The 19,121-nt window shown below is 37.9% G+C and overlaps 1 protein-coding gene across 1 annotated transcript in view; it reads left to right on the forward strand.

Moving 5' to 3' along the window:
* The window catches only part of XDH (xanthine dehydrogenase), a 198,541-nt gene that overhangs the window by 124,732 nt on the left and 54,688 nt on the right, over positions 1 to 19,121 (forward strand). Inside the window, exons 20-24 of the mRNA XM_053712630.1 lie at positions 7,120 to 7,216; positions 8,880 to 9,004; positions 16,138 to 16,271; positions 16,866 to 16,953; positions 17,485 to 17,571. Of these exons, the coding sequence (XP_053568605.1) occupies positions 7,120 to 7,216; positions 8,880 to 9,004; positions 16,138 to 16,271; positions 16,866 to 16,953; positions 17,485 to 17,571 (531 nt within the window). The remainder of the gene's footprint in view (positions 1 to 7,119; positions 7,217 to 8,879; positions 9,005 to 16,137; positions 16,272 to 16,865; positions 16,954 to 17,484; positions 17,572 to 19,121) is intronic.

Raw genomic sequence — 19,121 nt, forward strand, 5'->3', positions numbered from 1 at the left:
GTCTCTCTGCAGCTCTCTGCTATGTCTGTGTAACCTCTCAGTGCCTCTGAAGAACCTCTCAGTGCATCTGAAGAACCTATCTTGTCCTCTGTGTAACCTCTTTGTGCTAGTGATGAGCCTCCTCTGGAGTATCATGTATTCTACACTTAGGGAAGAATACAATGCATCCACGGATTATTGAGCAACTTCTTCTGTAGGTTGGACAGCTGCTTCTGTAGGTTGGACAGATGCTTCTGTAGGTGGGACAGAGGCTTCTGCTTCTGCAGGTTGGACAGATGCTTCTTCTTCTGAAGGTTGGACAGATGATTTTTCTTCTGGAGGTTGGACAGATGCTTCTGCTTCTGTAGGTGGAAGAGATACTTCTGCTGAACTCACATGTAAGGAAGCTGCTGCTGTATTTTCCTCAGAAGATGGTGGAGCTCGTCCTAGAGAAGCAGATGGTCTAGGTCGTCCTATGTAAGCAGATGTTGTAGGTTGCACAGAAGATTCATATTTCCACTGTGGACAGGTGTGTGACCACTCAGTTCCTTCAATAGCCACATCCTGTCTCCTTGGGTAATTCCCATGACTCATTTGAGACCATAATTGTGTGGGGGGAGGGGAATATACCTGTACCTTTTGTGGGTGTGTTGGCTTACCTTCAAAACCAAAGGTAGTATATTCCTCTGGCCATGAATGTTCCCAGGTGTCATATTGTACAGTTGATGGCATGACTTCTGGCTCCTTTATAGAATCCAGCAAACCATGCTCCTGCCTGGGATCCCACTGTTCCTGTGGTTGCCTGTATAATTGTGGTGGTGATGGTTGAACATAGTGTGCTGTTTGTGTCCTTGACACAGGTGGTTCTGTGGAGGAGTTAAAGGATGATAGGGATTAGTATAGTCAGATATATGCACATGTGGGCATACCATTTACATTGATACATGCTAGGGCCTATACTGATTCACATGTGAAACTCTGTTACATGCATGTGCACATTGTGAGTTGGTCTATGAGTGATTTGAATACAATCATTACACAGGGATGTGTTTCCTACAATAGTTATGTGTACATGTCAATGATGAAATACTGTGTACTTTAAGTGACACTATACTCACACAATTTACTTTTAGCTTGATCTAGGCACAGAACCAAAAGTATTTAAGCTAAATGTATTGTGATGGCTATAGTGTCCATGTAAGGCTTACTACATGTGGCTTGTGGCCTGTGTTACTCTCAGACATTTTAGTATTTCAATATTCAAGATCACATCATGAATGGCACTGTGTTATGTAGTAGTAATGTACAGTCACATTGTATATGATTTGGTTAGTACTCCAACTCCCATGCTCCTCATCATGTCCATGAATGATTGAAGTGTTTTTCAATTACATGTAATACAAGTGTATGGGATGTTACTCTCCACGATGATGTGCTGCTGTTGAAACCCCTGAGTCACAAGCCCCTGGAAGTCCACGGACTGCTGTGGTACTCAGGGATCTGCGGATCATATCCTGCCATGCGTTGTTCTCAATTGTGAGTTCTGGTCCACCATCTGTACCCCTCTGGTGGACTGCTTTCTTCCCTATCTTTTCCTTGACGCACCTCTTACAGTCAATCCACCATTTTTTAAGGCCCTCAACAGTCCTCCTCTGTTGGGACACACTGTTCACAGCATCCTCTACCACCAGCCGTGCACTCTTTCTTCTTTTTGCACTGCATTTGCCCTTCTCAGTGCTGAATAGGTCACCATTATTATCGATGATGGCCTGGACTAGGGCAACATTTTCATCAAAGGAGAAGTTGGGACATCTCATCCTCTCCTCCTCATCCGTGGCCACTTGGCTTCCTCCCTGAGAGGTCCCTGGCAGTGTATGTTCCTCCCTACTCTACAAACCCCCCTTCTGTCCCCATGTGCACCCTCTGCCACTCTCCTTGATGTACCTGGTTTCTGGGGCTGTTGGGATTCTCTCCTCCCATCATCCCTTCTGGCTCTCCCTCTCCCCACTCCACTTACTTCCTGTTGGGGGCCCACTGCTCCTCCTGTCCTCTCCTATCCTTCTCTCCCTGACACTCCTATCCCCTTCTCCCCTACTCCCTACCTCTCCCTGCCATCCTAAAACTACACACACTCCTAGTCCCTCACACACAATCACAACCAAGCACTCAGCTTATCACACTACAAAAAACAAAACAAAATGTGTAATGTGTTAGAAAATAAAAGTGTGGTGTATGTGTATATGTATGCATATAAAGGAAAAGAAGTAAGAGGAACTTGCAAAAGAGTGTACAAATTAGCACTCAAGGATTATCATTTTGTTCTACAGGACATCTTAACAAATTTGAAGCTATAAAGGATATACAATTACATATATGTAAACTATCTTTGAAAAAATTATTTTCTAAAAGACGAGATCCTTCCTGGACTGAGGAAGACATACATGCCCTACAAGACTTGGAGAATCTTCTAAACGAAATGAAGGACAGGAGACAAAAAAATTGAGAAATAATTAAAAAAATAAATCCACCTGTGTTCCTAAATACAATGTGTCACCCCAATTGGAAAGTTTCAACCAGATGGTATGCCATGAAATTTCACAATTAAAAATTGGACCCACCACTCAGAATCTCTCTAATAAAGAAAATCTAGCCCTTAAAGAGATTAAATAATGGGATGATGTCATCATAAGAGAAGCTGATAAGGGTTAAAAAAAGAGTGCTAATTACTTGTTTTCCTTTGAATTCTATTTTTGTGTACAGCACCCTTTCCCTAATAGTATATCACATGCGTATATGATAATATTACAGATATAATTAATTAATATTGGGTAACAACACTGGTAGTGCCATCAGTTTCTTTTTTGTTAAAATATGTGTATGTCCAAGTACTCCTCAATCCACCAATGTGGCCTAACTAATTATTTTGATTGCGCCTCTCTCTCTACACTTACTAAATCCTCAGCTACTGAGCCGTGTGTTGTAGCTCAAAAAACAATCTAAACACACGCAAGAAAATGGCGGTTGCGCATGGGTTTATATAGTGTTTTTGAATGGCGTATTTACGTGACGCTTTCTTTCGTTTTCAATTTTACGTGTGATATACTAATACTGCGGTGCAGTATATGTGATTACCCGATGTGCGAGGGGAAATTACGGGCGACACCGGTTTCAGCAGTTACGCCGAAGCCTGCGCTGCATATGTAATCTCGCCCAAGGTGTCTCGCTAAGGGGCATGTTCGTAAAGGAATGAGATGGATACATTACAAAAGTACACTATGAAAACTGTAAATTAAAAATACAAAATGAATAATTGAACCATTTACACAAAAATACACAGAAAGAAATTGTTTTAAGGTGCATCAAAAGTCGTAACAATATTGTTCTCAAAAATCATATTTTAATCAAGAACGTAAAATTTGTATGTAGTTTACACAACATAAATTGTAATTTATTACACTGGATGTGTAAAGAACACATAGAAATTCATACTTATTAGTACAAAAAACAAAGCGTAATCATTTTTTCATAAAATGGGCTGAACATGGGCATCCCATGGGTGTGTATAAAGTAGTCTCTCAAATCCCAGAGAAATTCTGTAAACATTTTCACCTTACAGAGCTCATTGTTTTTTCTTGCAACTTAAAAGGTGGCGAGCTTTTATCATAATACTCAAAGCAATAATTATTTGGAAAGGAAAACTTATTCATACGAAAATAACAGTGAATCTAAGGTACAGTGCACTGAAAACAACGTAATTTGATTTGTATTAGGAGTAATCTTAAAGTTTTAACATACGCTAGGGGTTCTCCATGTGTACTTTGTCTTCCATTGTGAGCTTGTACATAGCTGAGAGCTCTCATTATTTATATGGGAGACATCTCACCACCCGCAGGACAGATCTTTTTTTATAGAATTCCATGAGGGCTGCGAGTGTTGGCGAGGAAAACGTCTAGCTCCACCTAACTTAGGTTCTCTAGCTCCATGACTAAGTTATATACTAAACATTTGTGATACCGTTGGGCTTCAAAATCTATTTTTATTGTACTTACCTTATTGTACATTATCCCTTTTCATATTATATATATACATAATAGATATTTGTGGTACTCTGACATTTTTGGTTGGAGTAAATTGTTATACATACATATATATATTTATTTATATTTATATATATATAAATCTATACTATAATTGCGTTTGTAATGTTTGTCGCCGTCGGCAGATGCGCACGCACCCTCAATGGAATGTTGGCAGCGCGAGGCAGCCAACAGAATGTAATTCACCTGGATGCAGCGAAGCATGCAAAGCAGCATCCCGGTGGATTCTTTCACTACCCTGCCATTTTCGGAATCCACCGGGATGCAGCGAAGGCAAATGGAGCATTAAAAAAAAAAAAAAAACACCGCCCACACGAAGTATAACAAAAAAAACAAACCTCCCACATGAAGTATTAACACATACACCGCAAACCCACACATTACAAAATAATAAAGTAATTAACCCCTTAATCCCTTAACCGTCAACCACCCATATCACAATAAACCTAATTACCCTATTAACCCCTAAACCGCAAAACCCCCATATCGCAATAAACCTAATTACCCTATTAACCCCTAAACCGCAAAACCACCACATCGCAATAAACCTAATTACCCTATTAACCCCTAAACCGCAAAACCCCCACATCACAATAAACCTAATTACCCTATTAACCCCTAAACCGCAAAACCCCCACATCACAATAAACCTAATTACCCTATTAACCCCTAAACCGTGAAACCACCACATCGCAATAAACCTAATTACCCTATTAACCCCTAAACCGCAAAACCCCCACATCACAATAAACATAATTAACCTATTAACCCCTAAACCCCCACATCGCAATAAACATAATTAACCTATTAACCCCTAAACCGCAAAACACCCACATCACAATAAACCTATTTACCCTATTAAGCCCTAAACCACAAAACCCCCACATTGCATTAAACCTAATTAATCTATTAACCCCTTAAACCTCCAAAACCCAACGCAAATAACTAATTAAATTACTAAGATCCCTAACCTAACACCCCCTAAATTAACACAAATTACCTAAACTAAAAAATACTAAAGTAACAAAAAATAAAAAAAGCTAAGATTACAAAAAATAAAAAAACACTAACATTACAGAAAAGTTTACAAAATTAAACCTAATCCCTAAGAAAATAAAAAAAGCCCCCCCAAAATAAAAACACCCCCTAATCTAAGAATAAATTGTCAGTAGCCCTTAAAGGGGCTTTTTGCAGGGCATTGCCACAAGATAAACAGCTCTTTTGCAGAAGAAAAAAGTCTAAGTCCCCCTAACAGTAAACCCCCCACCCTTTTACAAAATGCCCACCCTAATCTAAATGAAAAAAAAACATCTGGCGCGGAGCGGAGGATGGAGCTGAAGACCAATGCCCGTGGAGCTGAAGACCAGCGACCCTGGAATTGAAGACCGGCGATCCTGGAACTCAAGACCGGCAACCACGGAGCCATGGAGCGTGGAGGATCCTCTTCTTCCGATCGCCACTGTACACTGAATCCCCAGATTAGGAGTAACTATTAGTTATATTGTAGCTAGTTTAGGATATTTTTACAGGTATGTAGTGTTAGGTGTTAGTGTAACTTAGGTTAGGTTTTATTTAACAGGTAAATTTGTATTTATTTTAGCTAGGTAGTTATTAAATAATTAATAACTATTTAATAACTATTCTACCTAGTTAAAATAAATACAAAGTTGCCTGTAAAATAAAAATAAACCATAAGATAGCTACAATGTAACTATTAGTTATATTGTAGAAATACCTGTTACACTATGCAAGCGTGTTTATCCATTGTTACGGTCACATTTGTGACATTTTATATTGTATTTTACTGCACCATTAAACTATGGTATTTTAACTCTTTGCTGAGAGCCTGAGCTTGATTGAAATCTACCCTGGAGTGATTTGTTGCACTGCCTTGGTTAGTGAACTGGGACACTGTGAACTCCCAGTCTGCCTCTATAAGCACAACAGAATGCTGCTTTACTTGTGAGTATAAAATCTGTATTCACCTCTTTTTACATTTGTCCAAACTATATCACACGAGGAGGCGCCCTTGTCTTTGTGATTTTCTTTGCACAGAGAGAGTATTAGTTATATTGTAGCTAGTTTAGGATTTTTTTTACAGGTATTTAGTTTTAAATAGGAATAATTTTGTTAATGATAGTAATTTTATTTAGATTTATTTAAATTATATTTAAGTTAGGGGGTGTTAGGGTTAGACTTAGGTTTAGGGGTTATAAATTTAGAATAGGGGCTGCAATGTTGGGGGCGGCAGATTAGGGGTTAATAAGTGTAGGTAGGTTGAGGCGACATTGGGGGCGGCAGATTAGGAGTTAATAAATATAATGTAGGTGGCGGCGATGTCCGGAGCAGCAGATTAGGGGTTAATAAGTATAATGTAGGTGGTGGTGGCGATGTTAGGGGCGGAAGATTAGGGGTTAATATTATTTAACTAGTGTTTGCGAGGTGGGAGTGCGGCGGTTTAGGGGTTAATATGTTTATTATAGTGGCGGCGATGTTGGGAGCGGCAGATTAGGGGTTAATAATGTTGTTTTAGTGTTTGCGATGCGGGAGGGCCTCGGTTTAGGGGTTAATAGGTAGTTTATGGGTGTTAGTGTACTTTTTAGCACTTTAGTTATGAGTTTTATGCTACAGCTTTGTAGTGTAAAGCTCATAACTACTGACTTTAGAATGCGTTACGGATCTTGTCGGTAGAGGGTATACCGCTCACTTTTTGGCCTCCCAGGACAAACTCGTAATACCGGCGCTATGGAAGTCCCATAGAAAAAAGGGTTTACGAAGTTTACGTAAGTCGGTTTGCGGTAAGGCCAAACAAGTGTGCGGTACACCTATACCTGCAAGACTCGTAATAGCAGCGGGCGTAAAAAAGCAGCGTTAGGACCTGTGAATGCTGTTTTTTTACCTTAACGCACAACTCATAATCTAGCCGTTTATGTCTTTTAATTTTGTTAGTAAGCTTTGGTAAAAATATGGTCTCTTACATGTCTTCTTGTCCAAAACTAATCTTAATTCTAATCATATTTAATAATATTATCTGGTTCTTTAGGAAGCAATTGAGAACAATTCATTTTATGGGCCAATCAAGAAGGTTGAGAAAGGAATTATCCAGAAAGGTTTTGAAGAGGCAGATCACATCCTAGAAGGTAATAATTTTTCAATTGGACTTAAATTACAATCCAGTTGATTGTCTTTTTGTATTTGATTTTGTAGCCATTCTCAAGTCCTTACATTAAAAGAACATACAAGAACAATATAATTCTCTAATGTGCTGAAACATTGTGCTATTGCTTTAACAGAACATAGTTAAAGGGACAGTATACACCAATTTTCATATAACTGCATGTAATAGACACTACTATAAAGAATAAGATGCACAGATACTGATGTAAAAATCCATTATAAAACTGTTTAAAAACTTACTTAGAAGCTCCAAGTTTAGCTCTGTTAAAAAGGTAGCTGGAACACCGACTGCAAGTGGGAAAAAGCAGACACTCCCCCTCTGCATATGAAAAGACTCTTTACACAAACAGGAGCAAGCTGGAGTAGGTATACATCAGTATTCTCCTAAAACTTTGAGGCTTGGTTAGGAGTCTGAAAATCAGAGCAATGTTATTTAAAAATAAGCAAACAAGCTGTTTGGGCGGGATCAGTAAGGTGGGAAGTGACAGGTGGGAGGGTAATCGCTCCATTAAAATACTATTCCCCTTTCAGCTAACTAATTAACCCCTTTGTTGCCAGGAATGTGAGAAGTGTTGTGTCCAGTTGCAATAGTGGCATCCTTATTACAAAATAATTGCAAAGCCATGGCTGAACAAATGTGACCCCAGGGAACCTTTTACAAACATTTGTCTTATGACTGCAGTAGTTGTGTGTAAATAATTTCAGTGAGAAACCCAACGTTTGTGAAAAAGTTAACAATTTTTTTCATATGATTTGGCGGCGAAACAATGGCATGATATATACCAAAATGGTCCTAGATCAACACCTTGTGTTATCTACTTAAAAGAAATATATAGTTTTGATAGGTAAATAAAAAAGGCCCTATTTTTGTTTAAATGGATTGATAGCAAAAATGCTAAAAAAATTTCAGTGGTTTGGGCGTTTTTCTCTGAAATTCCTGGTAGTGAAGGGGTTAAAGGGACATGAAACCCAAATTTTTTCTTTCATGATTCAGATAGAGGATACATTTTTAAACAACTTTCTTATTTAGTTATATTATCAATTTTTCTTTGTGCTCTTGGCATCTTTTGTTGAAAAGCAGGGCGTTTGCTTAGGAGTCGGTGTTCTGTCTAAATTTGCTACCTCACCGAGATTCGCTACCTTGATGTGTGCATGCGCACAATTATATAATCACACTACACATATGTTTCAAAATAATACGTGGAATGTGATTACGTAATAACAAGCATGCGCACATCATTATGTAGCAAATTTCGATGGTTAAGAATAATTTCTCCTGACGTAGTACACGAGCGCATGCGCTGTAATTTTGTAGCAAATTTCGACAAAGGAGAAAACTTTAATTTGCTACATAACGATGTACGCATGCTTGTAAATACATAATTGCATTCCACAAATTCTTTTTAAACAAATGTGTTATTATTACGAAATTGTGTGCATGCGCACATTGAGATAGCAAATCTCAACGAAATAGCAAATTTTTTGCAAGAATGTTATCCATTGGCAAGAGCAAAAGAAAATGTTTGGGTTTCATATCTCTATAAAAATTACAAAACATTAACGCATGCATGGGTACTAAACAAAGTATTTAATTTACAAGTTATTATTTGAAATGTGGTTCTATAGGTGAGATTCATATAGGCGGACAAGAACATTTCTATCTGGAAACTAACTGCACTATTGCGGTGCCGAAGGGGGAGGATGGCGAACAGGAGTTATATGTGTCAACACAAAATACAACAAAGACACAGGTATGGTTGAAATATACATTAATGAAATTAGTAAACTAATAAAATATCTGCACTGATATAAATAGCTTATGTGGAAGGAGATAAGATGGTAGAAATATTTTATAATGCGCACATATTCTAACTTCGTGTTTTTGCGCTCGTCGGTAGTGCGGGAGCAAAAACAGTTTACTTTCAACTCGTAATACGAGCGCAACCTGGCGAGCCAAAAAATCTTAGTTCTAGTACAAATAACGCTCAAGCAGGAGAGTTAATTTGCACTCAACTCGTAAACTGGCCCTAAATTTCTTAAAATAAACATACCACAACAGCTTCAGAGAGGAGAACGACAGGTCATTGTCCTTTTTACTTTCTCATTGTTAAAGATAACAGCTTCAGAGTGGAGAACGACAGGTGATTGTCCTTTTTACTTGCTCATTGTTAAAGATAACCAAATAATTAAAAAGTAATTTCTTTCTTTGTGATGGAGAAAGGATCTTACAGAGTCACTATATCACCTCCCACAGCATTTGTTCTGAAAAAAAAGATGGTACATTGTCAAATAGTCAAGGTCAAAACAGCTCAGGCAGATACAATATTAAAATAAGTCAAAATCCAAATTATAAGGGAAGGAGAATATCTCAAGGAAAACCTAGTCACACATATACAAATTGTCAATTGTCTATTGCTTATTGTATATATTTATGTATATACAGTGGCAAGAAAAAGTATGTGAACCCTATGGAATTAGTTGGTTTTCTGAATGAATTGGTCATAAAATGTCATCTCATCTTCATCAAGGTAACAAGTTTATACAATCACAATGTGCTTAAGCCAACAACACACAAACAATTATATTTCATGTCTTTATTGAACACATCCCATTTAACATTTATAGTGCTGTGGAAAAAGTGAACACTTGGATTTAATAGCAAGTTACTCCTCCTTTGGCAGCAATAACCTCAACCAAGCATTTCTGGTAGCTGCAGAGTAGACCTGCACAATATTAAGGAGGAATTTTGGACCACTCTTCCTTACAGAACTGATTCAGCTCATCCATATTCTTAGGATGTCTGGTGTGAAGGGTAACTGCACAGCATTTCTATGGGGTTAAGGTCTGGGCTCTGGAGGAGCCACTCCAAAAGGCATATTTTCTTTTTTTGAAGTTGTTCTGTAGTGGATTTACTTCAATGCTAGGGTAATTTTCTGCTGCATCACCAAACCTCTACTGAGCTTCAGTTGCGCACAGCCACTCTGATATTATCCTGTAGGATATCTTGATAAACTTGGTAATTAACTTTCCCTCAATGATGGCAAGTAGTTTAGGCACCAAATCAGCAAAGCAGCCTCAAATCATGATGCTCCCTCCACTGTACGTGGGATGGGATGAGGTGTTCATGTTGGTATAAGGTGCCCTTTCTATGCCATACATAGTGCTACATGTTCTTCCCAAACAACTCAACCTTAGTTTCATCAGTCAACAGTTCCCAGTAGCGCTGTGGAGTGTCAAGGTGGTCTGGCAAACTTCAGGCGCGTAGCAATTTTTTTTTGGGAAAACAATGGCTTTCTTTGTGGTGTTCTGCCATGTACACCATGCCTGTTCAATGTTTTCTGTATAGTAGACTCATGAACAGAAATGTTAGCCAGTTACAATGACGTTTTTAGCTGTCACTCTCATTGAGAATTGTGCGGTGTGCCCTTTGAGTCATCTTGGCTGGACAGCCACTTTAAGAGAGACTACCCACAGTACAAAAACATCTCCATCTATAGACAATTTGTCTAACAGTGGACTGAAGAATATCTAAGCTCTTTGAGATAACTTTGTAACACTTTACAGCTTTATGCAATGCAACAATTATTGATCACCGGTCTTTTGAGAGTACTCTTTTGCGAGGCATGGTTCTCATCAACAGATGTATTTAGTGAACAGCAAACTCAAAATGCTTGAGTGCTTTTTATAAGTGACAGTAGCTCCAAACCAGAACTCCAATCTCGTTTCATTAATTGGACACCAGGTTAGTTAATTTCCAAATCTAATTAGCTTTTGTTGAAGTCATTAGCCTATGGTTTCAGATATTTTTCCTAACCTATACTGTGAATATTTGAATGAAATATTCAATATGTACAAGAACAATACAATAATTGTTTGTATTATTAGTTGAAACAGATTGTGTTTGTTGAGTACCGAAACTTAGATGAAAATCAGACCTGATTTTAAGACATTTTTATACATAAATGCAGTCATTTCTTAAGTGTTCACATACTTTTCTTGCCACTGTAAGCACATAAATACAGACATATATATATATATATATATATATATATACTGTACATATATACACACACATATATATACTGTACATATATACACACACACACACACACACACATATATATATATATATATATATATATATATATATACTGTACATATACAGGGAGTGCAGAATTATTAGGCAAATGAGTATTTTGACCACATCATCCTCTTTATGCATGTTGTCTTACTCCAAGCTGTATAGGCTCGAAAGCCTACTACCAATTAAGCATATTAGGTGATGTGCATCTCTGTAATGAGAAGGGGTGTGGTCTAATGACATCAACACCCTATATCAGGTGTGCATAATTATTAGGCAACTTGCTAATAATTCTGCACTCCCTGTATACACACACACATATATATATATATACTGTACATATACAGGGAGTGCAGAATTATTAGGCAAGTTGTATTTTTGAGCATTAATTTTATTATTGAACAACAACCATGTTCTCAATGAACCCAAAAAACTCATTAATATCAAAGCTGAATAGTTTTGGAAGTAGTTTTTGGTTTGTTTTTAGTTATAGCTATTTTAGGGGGATATTTGTGTGTGCAGGTGACTATTACTGTGCATAATTATTAGGCAACTTAACAAAAAACAAATATATACCCATTTCAATTATTTATTTTTACCAGTGAAACCAATATAACATCTCAACATTCACAAATATACATTTCTGACATTCAAAAACAAAACAAAAACAAATCAGTGACCAATATAGCCACCTTTCTTTGCAAGGACACTCAAAAGCCTGCCATCCATGGATTCTGTCAGTGTTTTGATCTGTTCACCATCAACATTGCGTGCAGCAGCAACCACAGCCTCCCAGACACTGTTCAGAGAGGTGTACTGTTTTCCCTCCTTGTAAATCTCACATTTGATGATGGACCACAGGTTCTCAATGGGGTTCAGATCAGGTGAACAAGGAGGCCATGTCATTAGATTTTCTTCTTTTATACCCTTTCTTGCCAGCCACGCTGTGGAGTACTTGGACGCGTGTTATGGAGCATTGTCCTGCATGAAAATCATGTTTTTCTTGAAGGATGCAGACTTCTTCCTGTACCACTGCTTGAAGAAGGTGTCTTCCAGAAACTGGCAGTAGGACTGGGAGTTGAGCTTGACTCCATCCTCAACCCGAAAAGGCCCCACAAGCTCATCTTTGATGATACCAGCCCAAACCAGTACTCCACCTCCACCTTGCTGGCGTCTGAGTCGGACTGGAGCTCTCTGCCCTTTACCAATCCAGCCACGGGCCCATCCATCTGGCCCATCAAGACTCACTCTCATTTCATCAGTCCATAAAACCTTAGAAAAATCAGTCTTGAGATATTTCTTGGCCCAGTCTTGACGTTTCAGCTTGTGTGTCTTGTTCAGTGGTGGTCGTCTTTCAGCCTTTCTTACCTTGGCCATGTCTCTGAGTATTGCACACCTTGTGCTTTTGGGCACTCCAGTGATGTTGCAGCTCTGAAATATGGCCAAACTGGTGGCAAGTGGCATCTTGGCAGCTGCACGCTTGACTTTTTCTCAGTTCATGGGCAGTTATTTTGCGCCTTGGTTTTTCCACACGCTTCTTGCGACCCTGTTGACTATTTTGAATGAAACGCTTGATTGTTCGATGATCACGCTTCAGAAGCTTTGCAATTTTAAGAGTGTTGCATCCCTCTGCAAGATATCTCACTATTTTTGACTTTTCTGAGCCTGTCAAGTCCTTCTTTTGACCCATTTTGCCAAAGGAAAGGAAGTTGCCTAATAATTATGCACACCTGATATAGGGTGTTGATGTCATCAGACCACACCCCTTCTCATTACAGAGATGCACATCACCTAATATGCTTAATTGGTAGTAGGCTTTCGAGCCTATACAGCTTGGAGTAAGACAACATGCATAAAGAGGATGATGTGGTCAAAATACTTATTTGCCTAATAATTCTGCACTCCCTGTATATATATATATATATATATATATATATATATATATATATATATATATATATATATATATATATATACTGTACATATGCACACACACACACACACACACACATATATATATATATATATATACTGTACATATATACACACACACATATACACACACACACACACATATATATATATATATATATATATATATATATATATATATATATATATATTGTACATTTATACACACACATATATACACAATATATATATACTTACATATACAGTGGGGAAAAAAGTATTTAGTAAGCCACAAATTGTGCAAGTTCTCCCACTTAAGAAGATGAGAGAGGCCTGCAATTTTCATCATAGGTATACCTCAACTATGAGAGACAAAATGTGGAAACAAATCCAGACAATCACATTGTCTGATTTGGAAAGAATTTATTTGCATATTATGGTGGAAAATAAGTATTTGGTCACCTACAAACAAGCAAGATTTATGGCTCTCACAGACCTGTATCTTCTTCTTTAAGAGGCTCCTCTGTCCTCCACTCATTACCTGTATTAATGGCACCTGTTTGAACTTGTTATCAGTATAAAAGACACCTGTCCACAACCTCAAACAGTCACACTCCAAACTCCACTATGGTGAAGACCAAAGAGCTGTCGAAGGAGACCAGAAACAAAATTGTAGACCTGCACCAGGCTGGGAAGACTGAATCTGCAATAGGCAAGCAGCTTGGTGTGAAGAAATCAACTGTGGGAGCAATAATTAGAATATGGAAGACATACAAGACCACTGATAATCTCCCTCGATCTGGGGCTCCACGCAAGATCTCACCCCGTGGGGTCAAAATGATCACAAGAACGGTGAGCAAACATCCCAGAACCACATGGGGGGACCTAGTGAATGACCTGCAGAGAGCTGGGACCAACGTAACAAAGGCTACCATCAGAAACACACTACGCCGCCAGGGACTCAGATCCTGCAGTGCCAGACATGTCCCCCTGCTTAAGCCAGTACATGCCCAAGCCTGTCTGAAGTATGCTAGAGAGCATTTGGATGATCCAGAAGCGGATTGGGAGAATGTCATATGGTCAGATGAAGCCAAAGTAGAACTGTTTGGTAGAAACACAACTCGTCGTGTTTGGAGGAGAGAGAACACCATACCTACTGTGAAGCATGAGGGTGGCAACATCATGCTTTGGGGCTGTTTCTCTGCAAAGGGAACAGGATGACTGATCCGTGTACATGAAAGAATGAATGGAGCCATGTATCGTGAGAATTTGAGTGCAAACCTCCTTCCATCAGCAAGGGCATTGAAGATGAAACGTGGCTGGATCTTTCAGCATGACAATGATCCCAAACTCACCGCCTGGGCAACGAAGGAGTGGCTTCGTAAGAAGCATTTCAAGGCCCTGGAGTGGCCTAGCCAGTCTCCAAATCTCAACCCCATAGAAAACCTTTGGAGGGAGTTGAAAGTCCGTGTTGCCCAGCGACAGCCCCAAAACATCACTGCTCTAGAGGAGATCTGCATGCAGGAATGGGCCAACATACCAGCAACAGTGTGTGACAACCTTGTGAAGACTTACAGAAAACGTTTGACCTCTTTCATTGCCAACAAAGGATATATAACAAAGTATTGAGATGAACTTTTGATATTGACCAAATACTTATTTTCCACCATAATTTGCAAATAAATTATTTCCAAATCAGACAATGTGATTATCTGGATTTGTTTCCACATTTTGTCTCTCATAGTTGAGGTATACTTATGATGAAAATTACAGGCCTCTCTCATCTTCTTAAGTGGGAGAACTTGCACAATTGGTGGCTGACTAAATACTTTTTTTCCCCACTGTATACACACACACATATATATATATATATATATATATATATATATATATATATATATATATATATATATATACTGTACATATATACACACACTTATATACACACACACATATGTATATATATATACTTACATATATACACATATATATATATATATATATATATATATATACTGTAGATATATACACACACATATACACACACACATATATATACTGTACAAATATACACACACATTTTTACACACACATATATACACACACACATATATATACACACACACACACACACACACATATATATATATATATATATATACTGTACATATATATATATATATACACACACATATATACACACACACACACACACACATATATATATATATATATATATATATATATATATATACACACACAGCCCTTTCCAGTCAATGCTCAAAACCCCCCAAACATCTGCTATCCAAGCTGCCCAGGCACTCTTGCCAGCTGATCAGGCCTACCTATGCATGTTTTCTAATTCCAGTACATTTGATAACTGAAGTAAATTGAAACTGCATGTTCTAAGTGAGCCAAGAAAGTTTAATTTCGACTTTTAAAGGGCCATTATAGTGAAAACAAATGACATGGTCTTATTTCTTAGAGCATGTCATTTTATCACTAGTGACCCTGTGATGCTGGGTCATGCAACTAGGGCTGCTGATTGGATGAGCAGCAGTTTCCATTTAGAAGAAGCAGCTATCTGCAGCTCCTGAGTTGTACTTTAACTATGTATTTAACACCGCAGGGTTGCTAGTGATAAAATTACAGCATGTTATTTTTTTTCCATTATAATGGCCCTTTTATCATCTTCCTTCCACACATGTACAATATTTTAATTCCTTTGTTGTGGGTCCATTTTGATCCATAAAATAATATTACTGTGCAGCTGTACTGAGGACTATGGGTGCATAATTTGGGTATAGAGGAAACCGGTCACTGTTTTATTGTGATGATCTGTTTTACAGACGCTCATTTAATATATGCCGTGTTCTGTTTTCTCATTTCTAGAGTGCTGTTGCTAGCGCTTTGGGTGTGCCATCAAACAGGATCATAGTGCGAGTAAAGAGAATGGGAGGAGGCTTTGGAGGAAAGGAAAGCCGAAATATAATTTTATCTACAGCGGTGGCTGTGGCTGCACATAAGTACGTTGGAGCAAAGCAATTGGTCACGGTATTACACTGTGGATTTCCAGTAACTTGTAGGCTTATGTTGAGCTCAACAGAATTTTAAAAAACCCTGAGATTCTATTTTTCATAAGGGCCAATCAAACAATATTACAATAGTACCATGATGTGACTAGAGACAAAGATACTATGGTTGAGTATAAGAGGTAAACACCAGCCTACAAAAGCTTCTGAAACATTATGTGGGTCTTAAATGATATTTAATTTCAAATGAATTCTGTATGTTAGATTAGGTAAGTACATAAGACTTGTCCTCACCCACGTCAGTGAATAACTTTATATAGTTCCATTATGGCCCTTAATTTATTATAGAAACGGCACGCTTTTCATTTCCCATAACCCCTTGGTTTCTAAAGGCCTCTGTACCTTAAGGTCACTTTGTATAAAAGTGCTTCTTCTCTGCTTTCTAAAGTAACTATCGTGATGAATATAATGATTCTCTGGAGTAAAAGTTAAAAAAGTCAAACCATTTTAAAATATCCATTATAAAAGTGTGATGCGCAGTTATAGCAAGATTTAATTATAATACCCTTGCATATTTCTTTGATACAGGACAGGCCGCCCAGTAAGATGCATGCTGGATAGAGATGAAGACATGCTTTTAACTGGGGGAAGACACCCCTACTTAGGACGGTATAAGGTATCATCTTATTTTTAACTCTAATGTCATATTAGGTTCTGAAGAAGGTAGCCAGGGGTCCAGTATTAAACTGGACTGCCCAGTGAAACTCAAACAAAATGTGGATGCTAAAATGTCCATTTCTGTAAGTTCCCAGAACAGCAGCTACATTTGTTAAGACCATCATAGCGTTTTTATAGATATGGTAACAAGAGTAAAATTACTGCTTTGTGTTACTAGCAGTGATGGTGCAACATTATTACTCAGCGGTAAACATATACATGGCAGTGGATAGGATTACATTTAAACAAACCTATAGTGGAACTGAAATTATTTTGGGATGGACAATTATATGACACCAAAAACCCTCCCCCAGTCACCCTATGGCCATCCAGTATTTTTGTGAAGGATATCCAGTAACCTTATTGTAAATAAAACTACCATTATTGTATAATGTGCCTTTTTCCTGAATTTAAAACAACACTTCTAGTGAACGCACTACAGTACTGTTGGTTACATGTGAAAATTAATATATTTTTAATATGACAATAGGTTGGATTCAGTAGAAGTGGAAAAGTATCAGCTTTAGATGTTTCTTACTATGGGAATGCCGGCAACTCTCAGGATCTGTCCTTTGGGGTAAGCAGCAATATTAAATACACCATTACCTGGCTCTTTCAGGAATCAATATAAAAACATCCACATTGGTTTCTAAAAAAGAATTAGAAAATAGATGTTCACCGTTTGTAAGCAACAAATATATATTTCCTCTCTAGATATACCCATTCTGTTTTGCATTTTCAAATGTTCATCCAAAGGCAACCTTAACTCTTCTAACATAAACCACCAGATATTTCTATGCAACATCCCAACCTTAGGGGTTTTATGTGATCCTGCCTCCTTTATTATAGGGACATTGTACTTGAAAACATTTTATCAGCCACGTGAAGCATTTAAACATGTTGACATTTTTACAGAATCCACTGGAAAAGTGTGTACAAAAATAGCACTCAACAACACTGAATATAGTTTAAAGTTGATAGAAGAATATTCGGTTACCCAAAAGAAGGGGTTAAAACTTAACTTTTAATAGGTTATGGTAAAATAACACATAAAAACACAATATTGCAACAATGGTGCTCTATGTAATATTATTTGTTGCTTTTATTATCCCCTAGAGGTAAGGCAAATTCAAAATCCCCAATACTAGTAAGTGTTAAGTTCTGGTTTAAATATAGGCAATATGATAATTCAATACAGAATCTAAAACAAACACATCGGTGTCAATTTATCAAGCTCCATACGGTTATGAAGACTGCTGCTCCATAACCTGTCTGCCTGCTCTGAGGCCACAGACAGAAATAAACCTGATCCTATATGATCGGGTTGATTGACACCCCCTGCTAGCAGTTCACAAGAAATACTGGTGCAATGATAAATGTTGACAGCGTATGCTGTCGGCATTTATCGATGTGAAGATGACATGATACGCTACATCGTATTATGTCCACTTGCACATTAATATTTGTAGAAAATACTGGATAATGACTCCTAAATATATTGCGTAACATGAGGAGTAAAGTGTAAAATTCAGAACCAGGCTCAGGTATATATCTTTAATTAAGTGATAATAATTGGTCAAGTCACTCATGTGTGTCGTTAGTTCTTGGATGATTCCTCTATGTTAATGAAATAAACAGGAGTTTACTCCGTGGTCACCAAATTGAGAAACTGATGTACCAATAATTAACAAAGTAGCCAGATGGATTATAATATAAAATGCAACATATTAACAGAGACAAGATACTAAGATGCAGATAACTCCTGATATAGTGGTAGCCCTAATTACGGCACAGTCTGAACAAATATATCAGGGAAGACATTAAAAAATAAGTGTGCCAGTTACAGTATAAGATAGTTGGCTTTCTATATGATACTCCAAAGGTTGTGAAGGATATATAACTAGTTTACAATCGCCTAACCCACTTCCTGTTCGCCAACTCCTTGCTTGACCCCCTGCAATCCAGATTCCGCCTCAAACACTCAACTGAGACTGCCCTAACCAAGGTTACTAACGATCTTCTCTCTGCTAAAAATATTGGCCACTACTCTATACTCATCTTACTTGACCTCTCAGCTGCCTTAGACACAGTTGACCACCCCCTCCTCCTTCAGACCCTTAGCTCTTT

This window comes from Bombina bombina, chromosome 4 (assembly GCF_027579735.1).
Source record: "Bombina bombina isolate aBomBom1 chromosome 4, aBomBom1.pri, whole genome shotgun sequence".
Classification (NCBI taxonomy): Eukaryota; Metazoa; Chordata; class Amphibia; order Anura; family Bombinatoridae; genus Bombina; species Bombina bombina.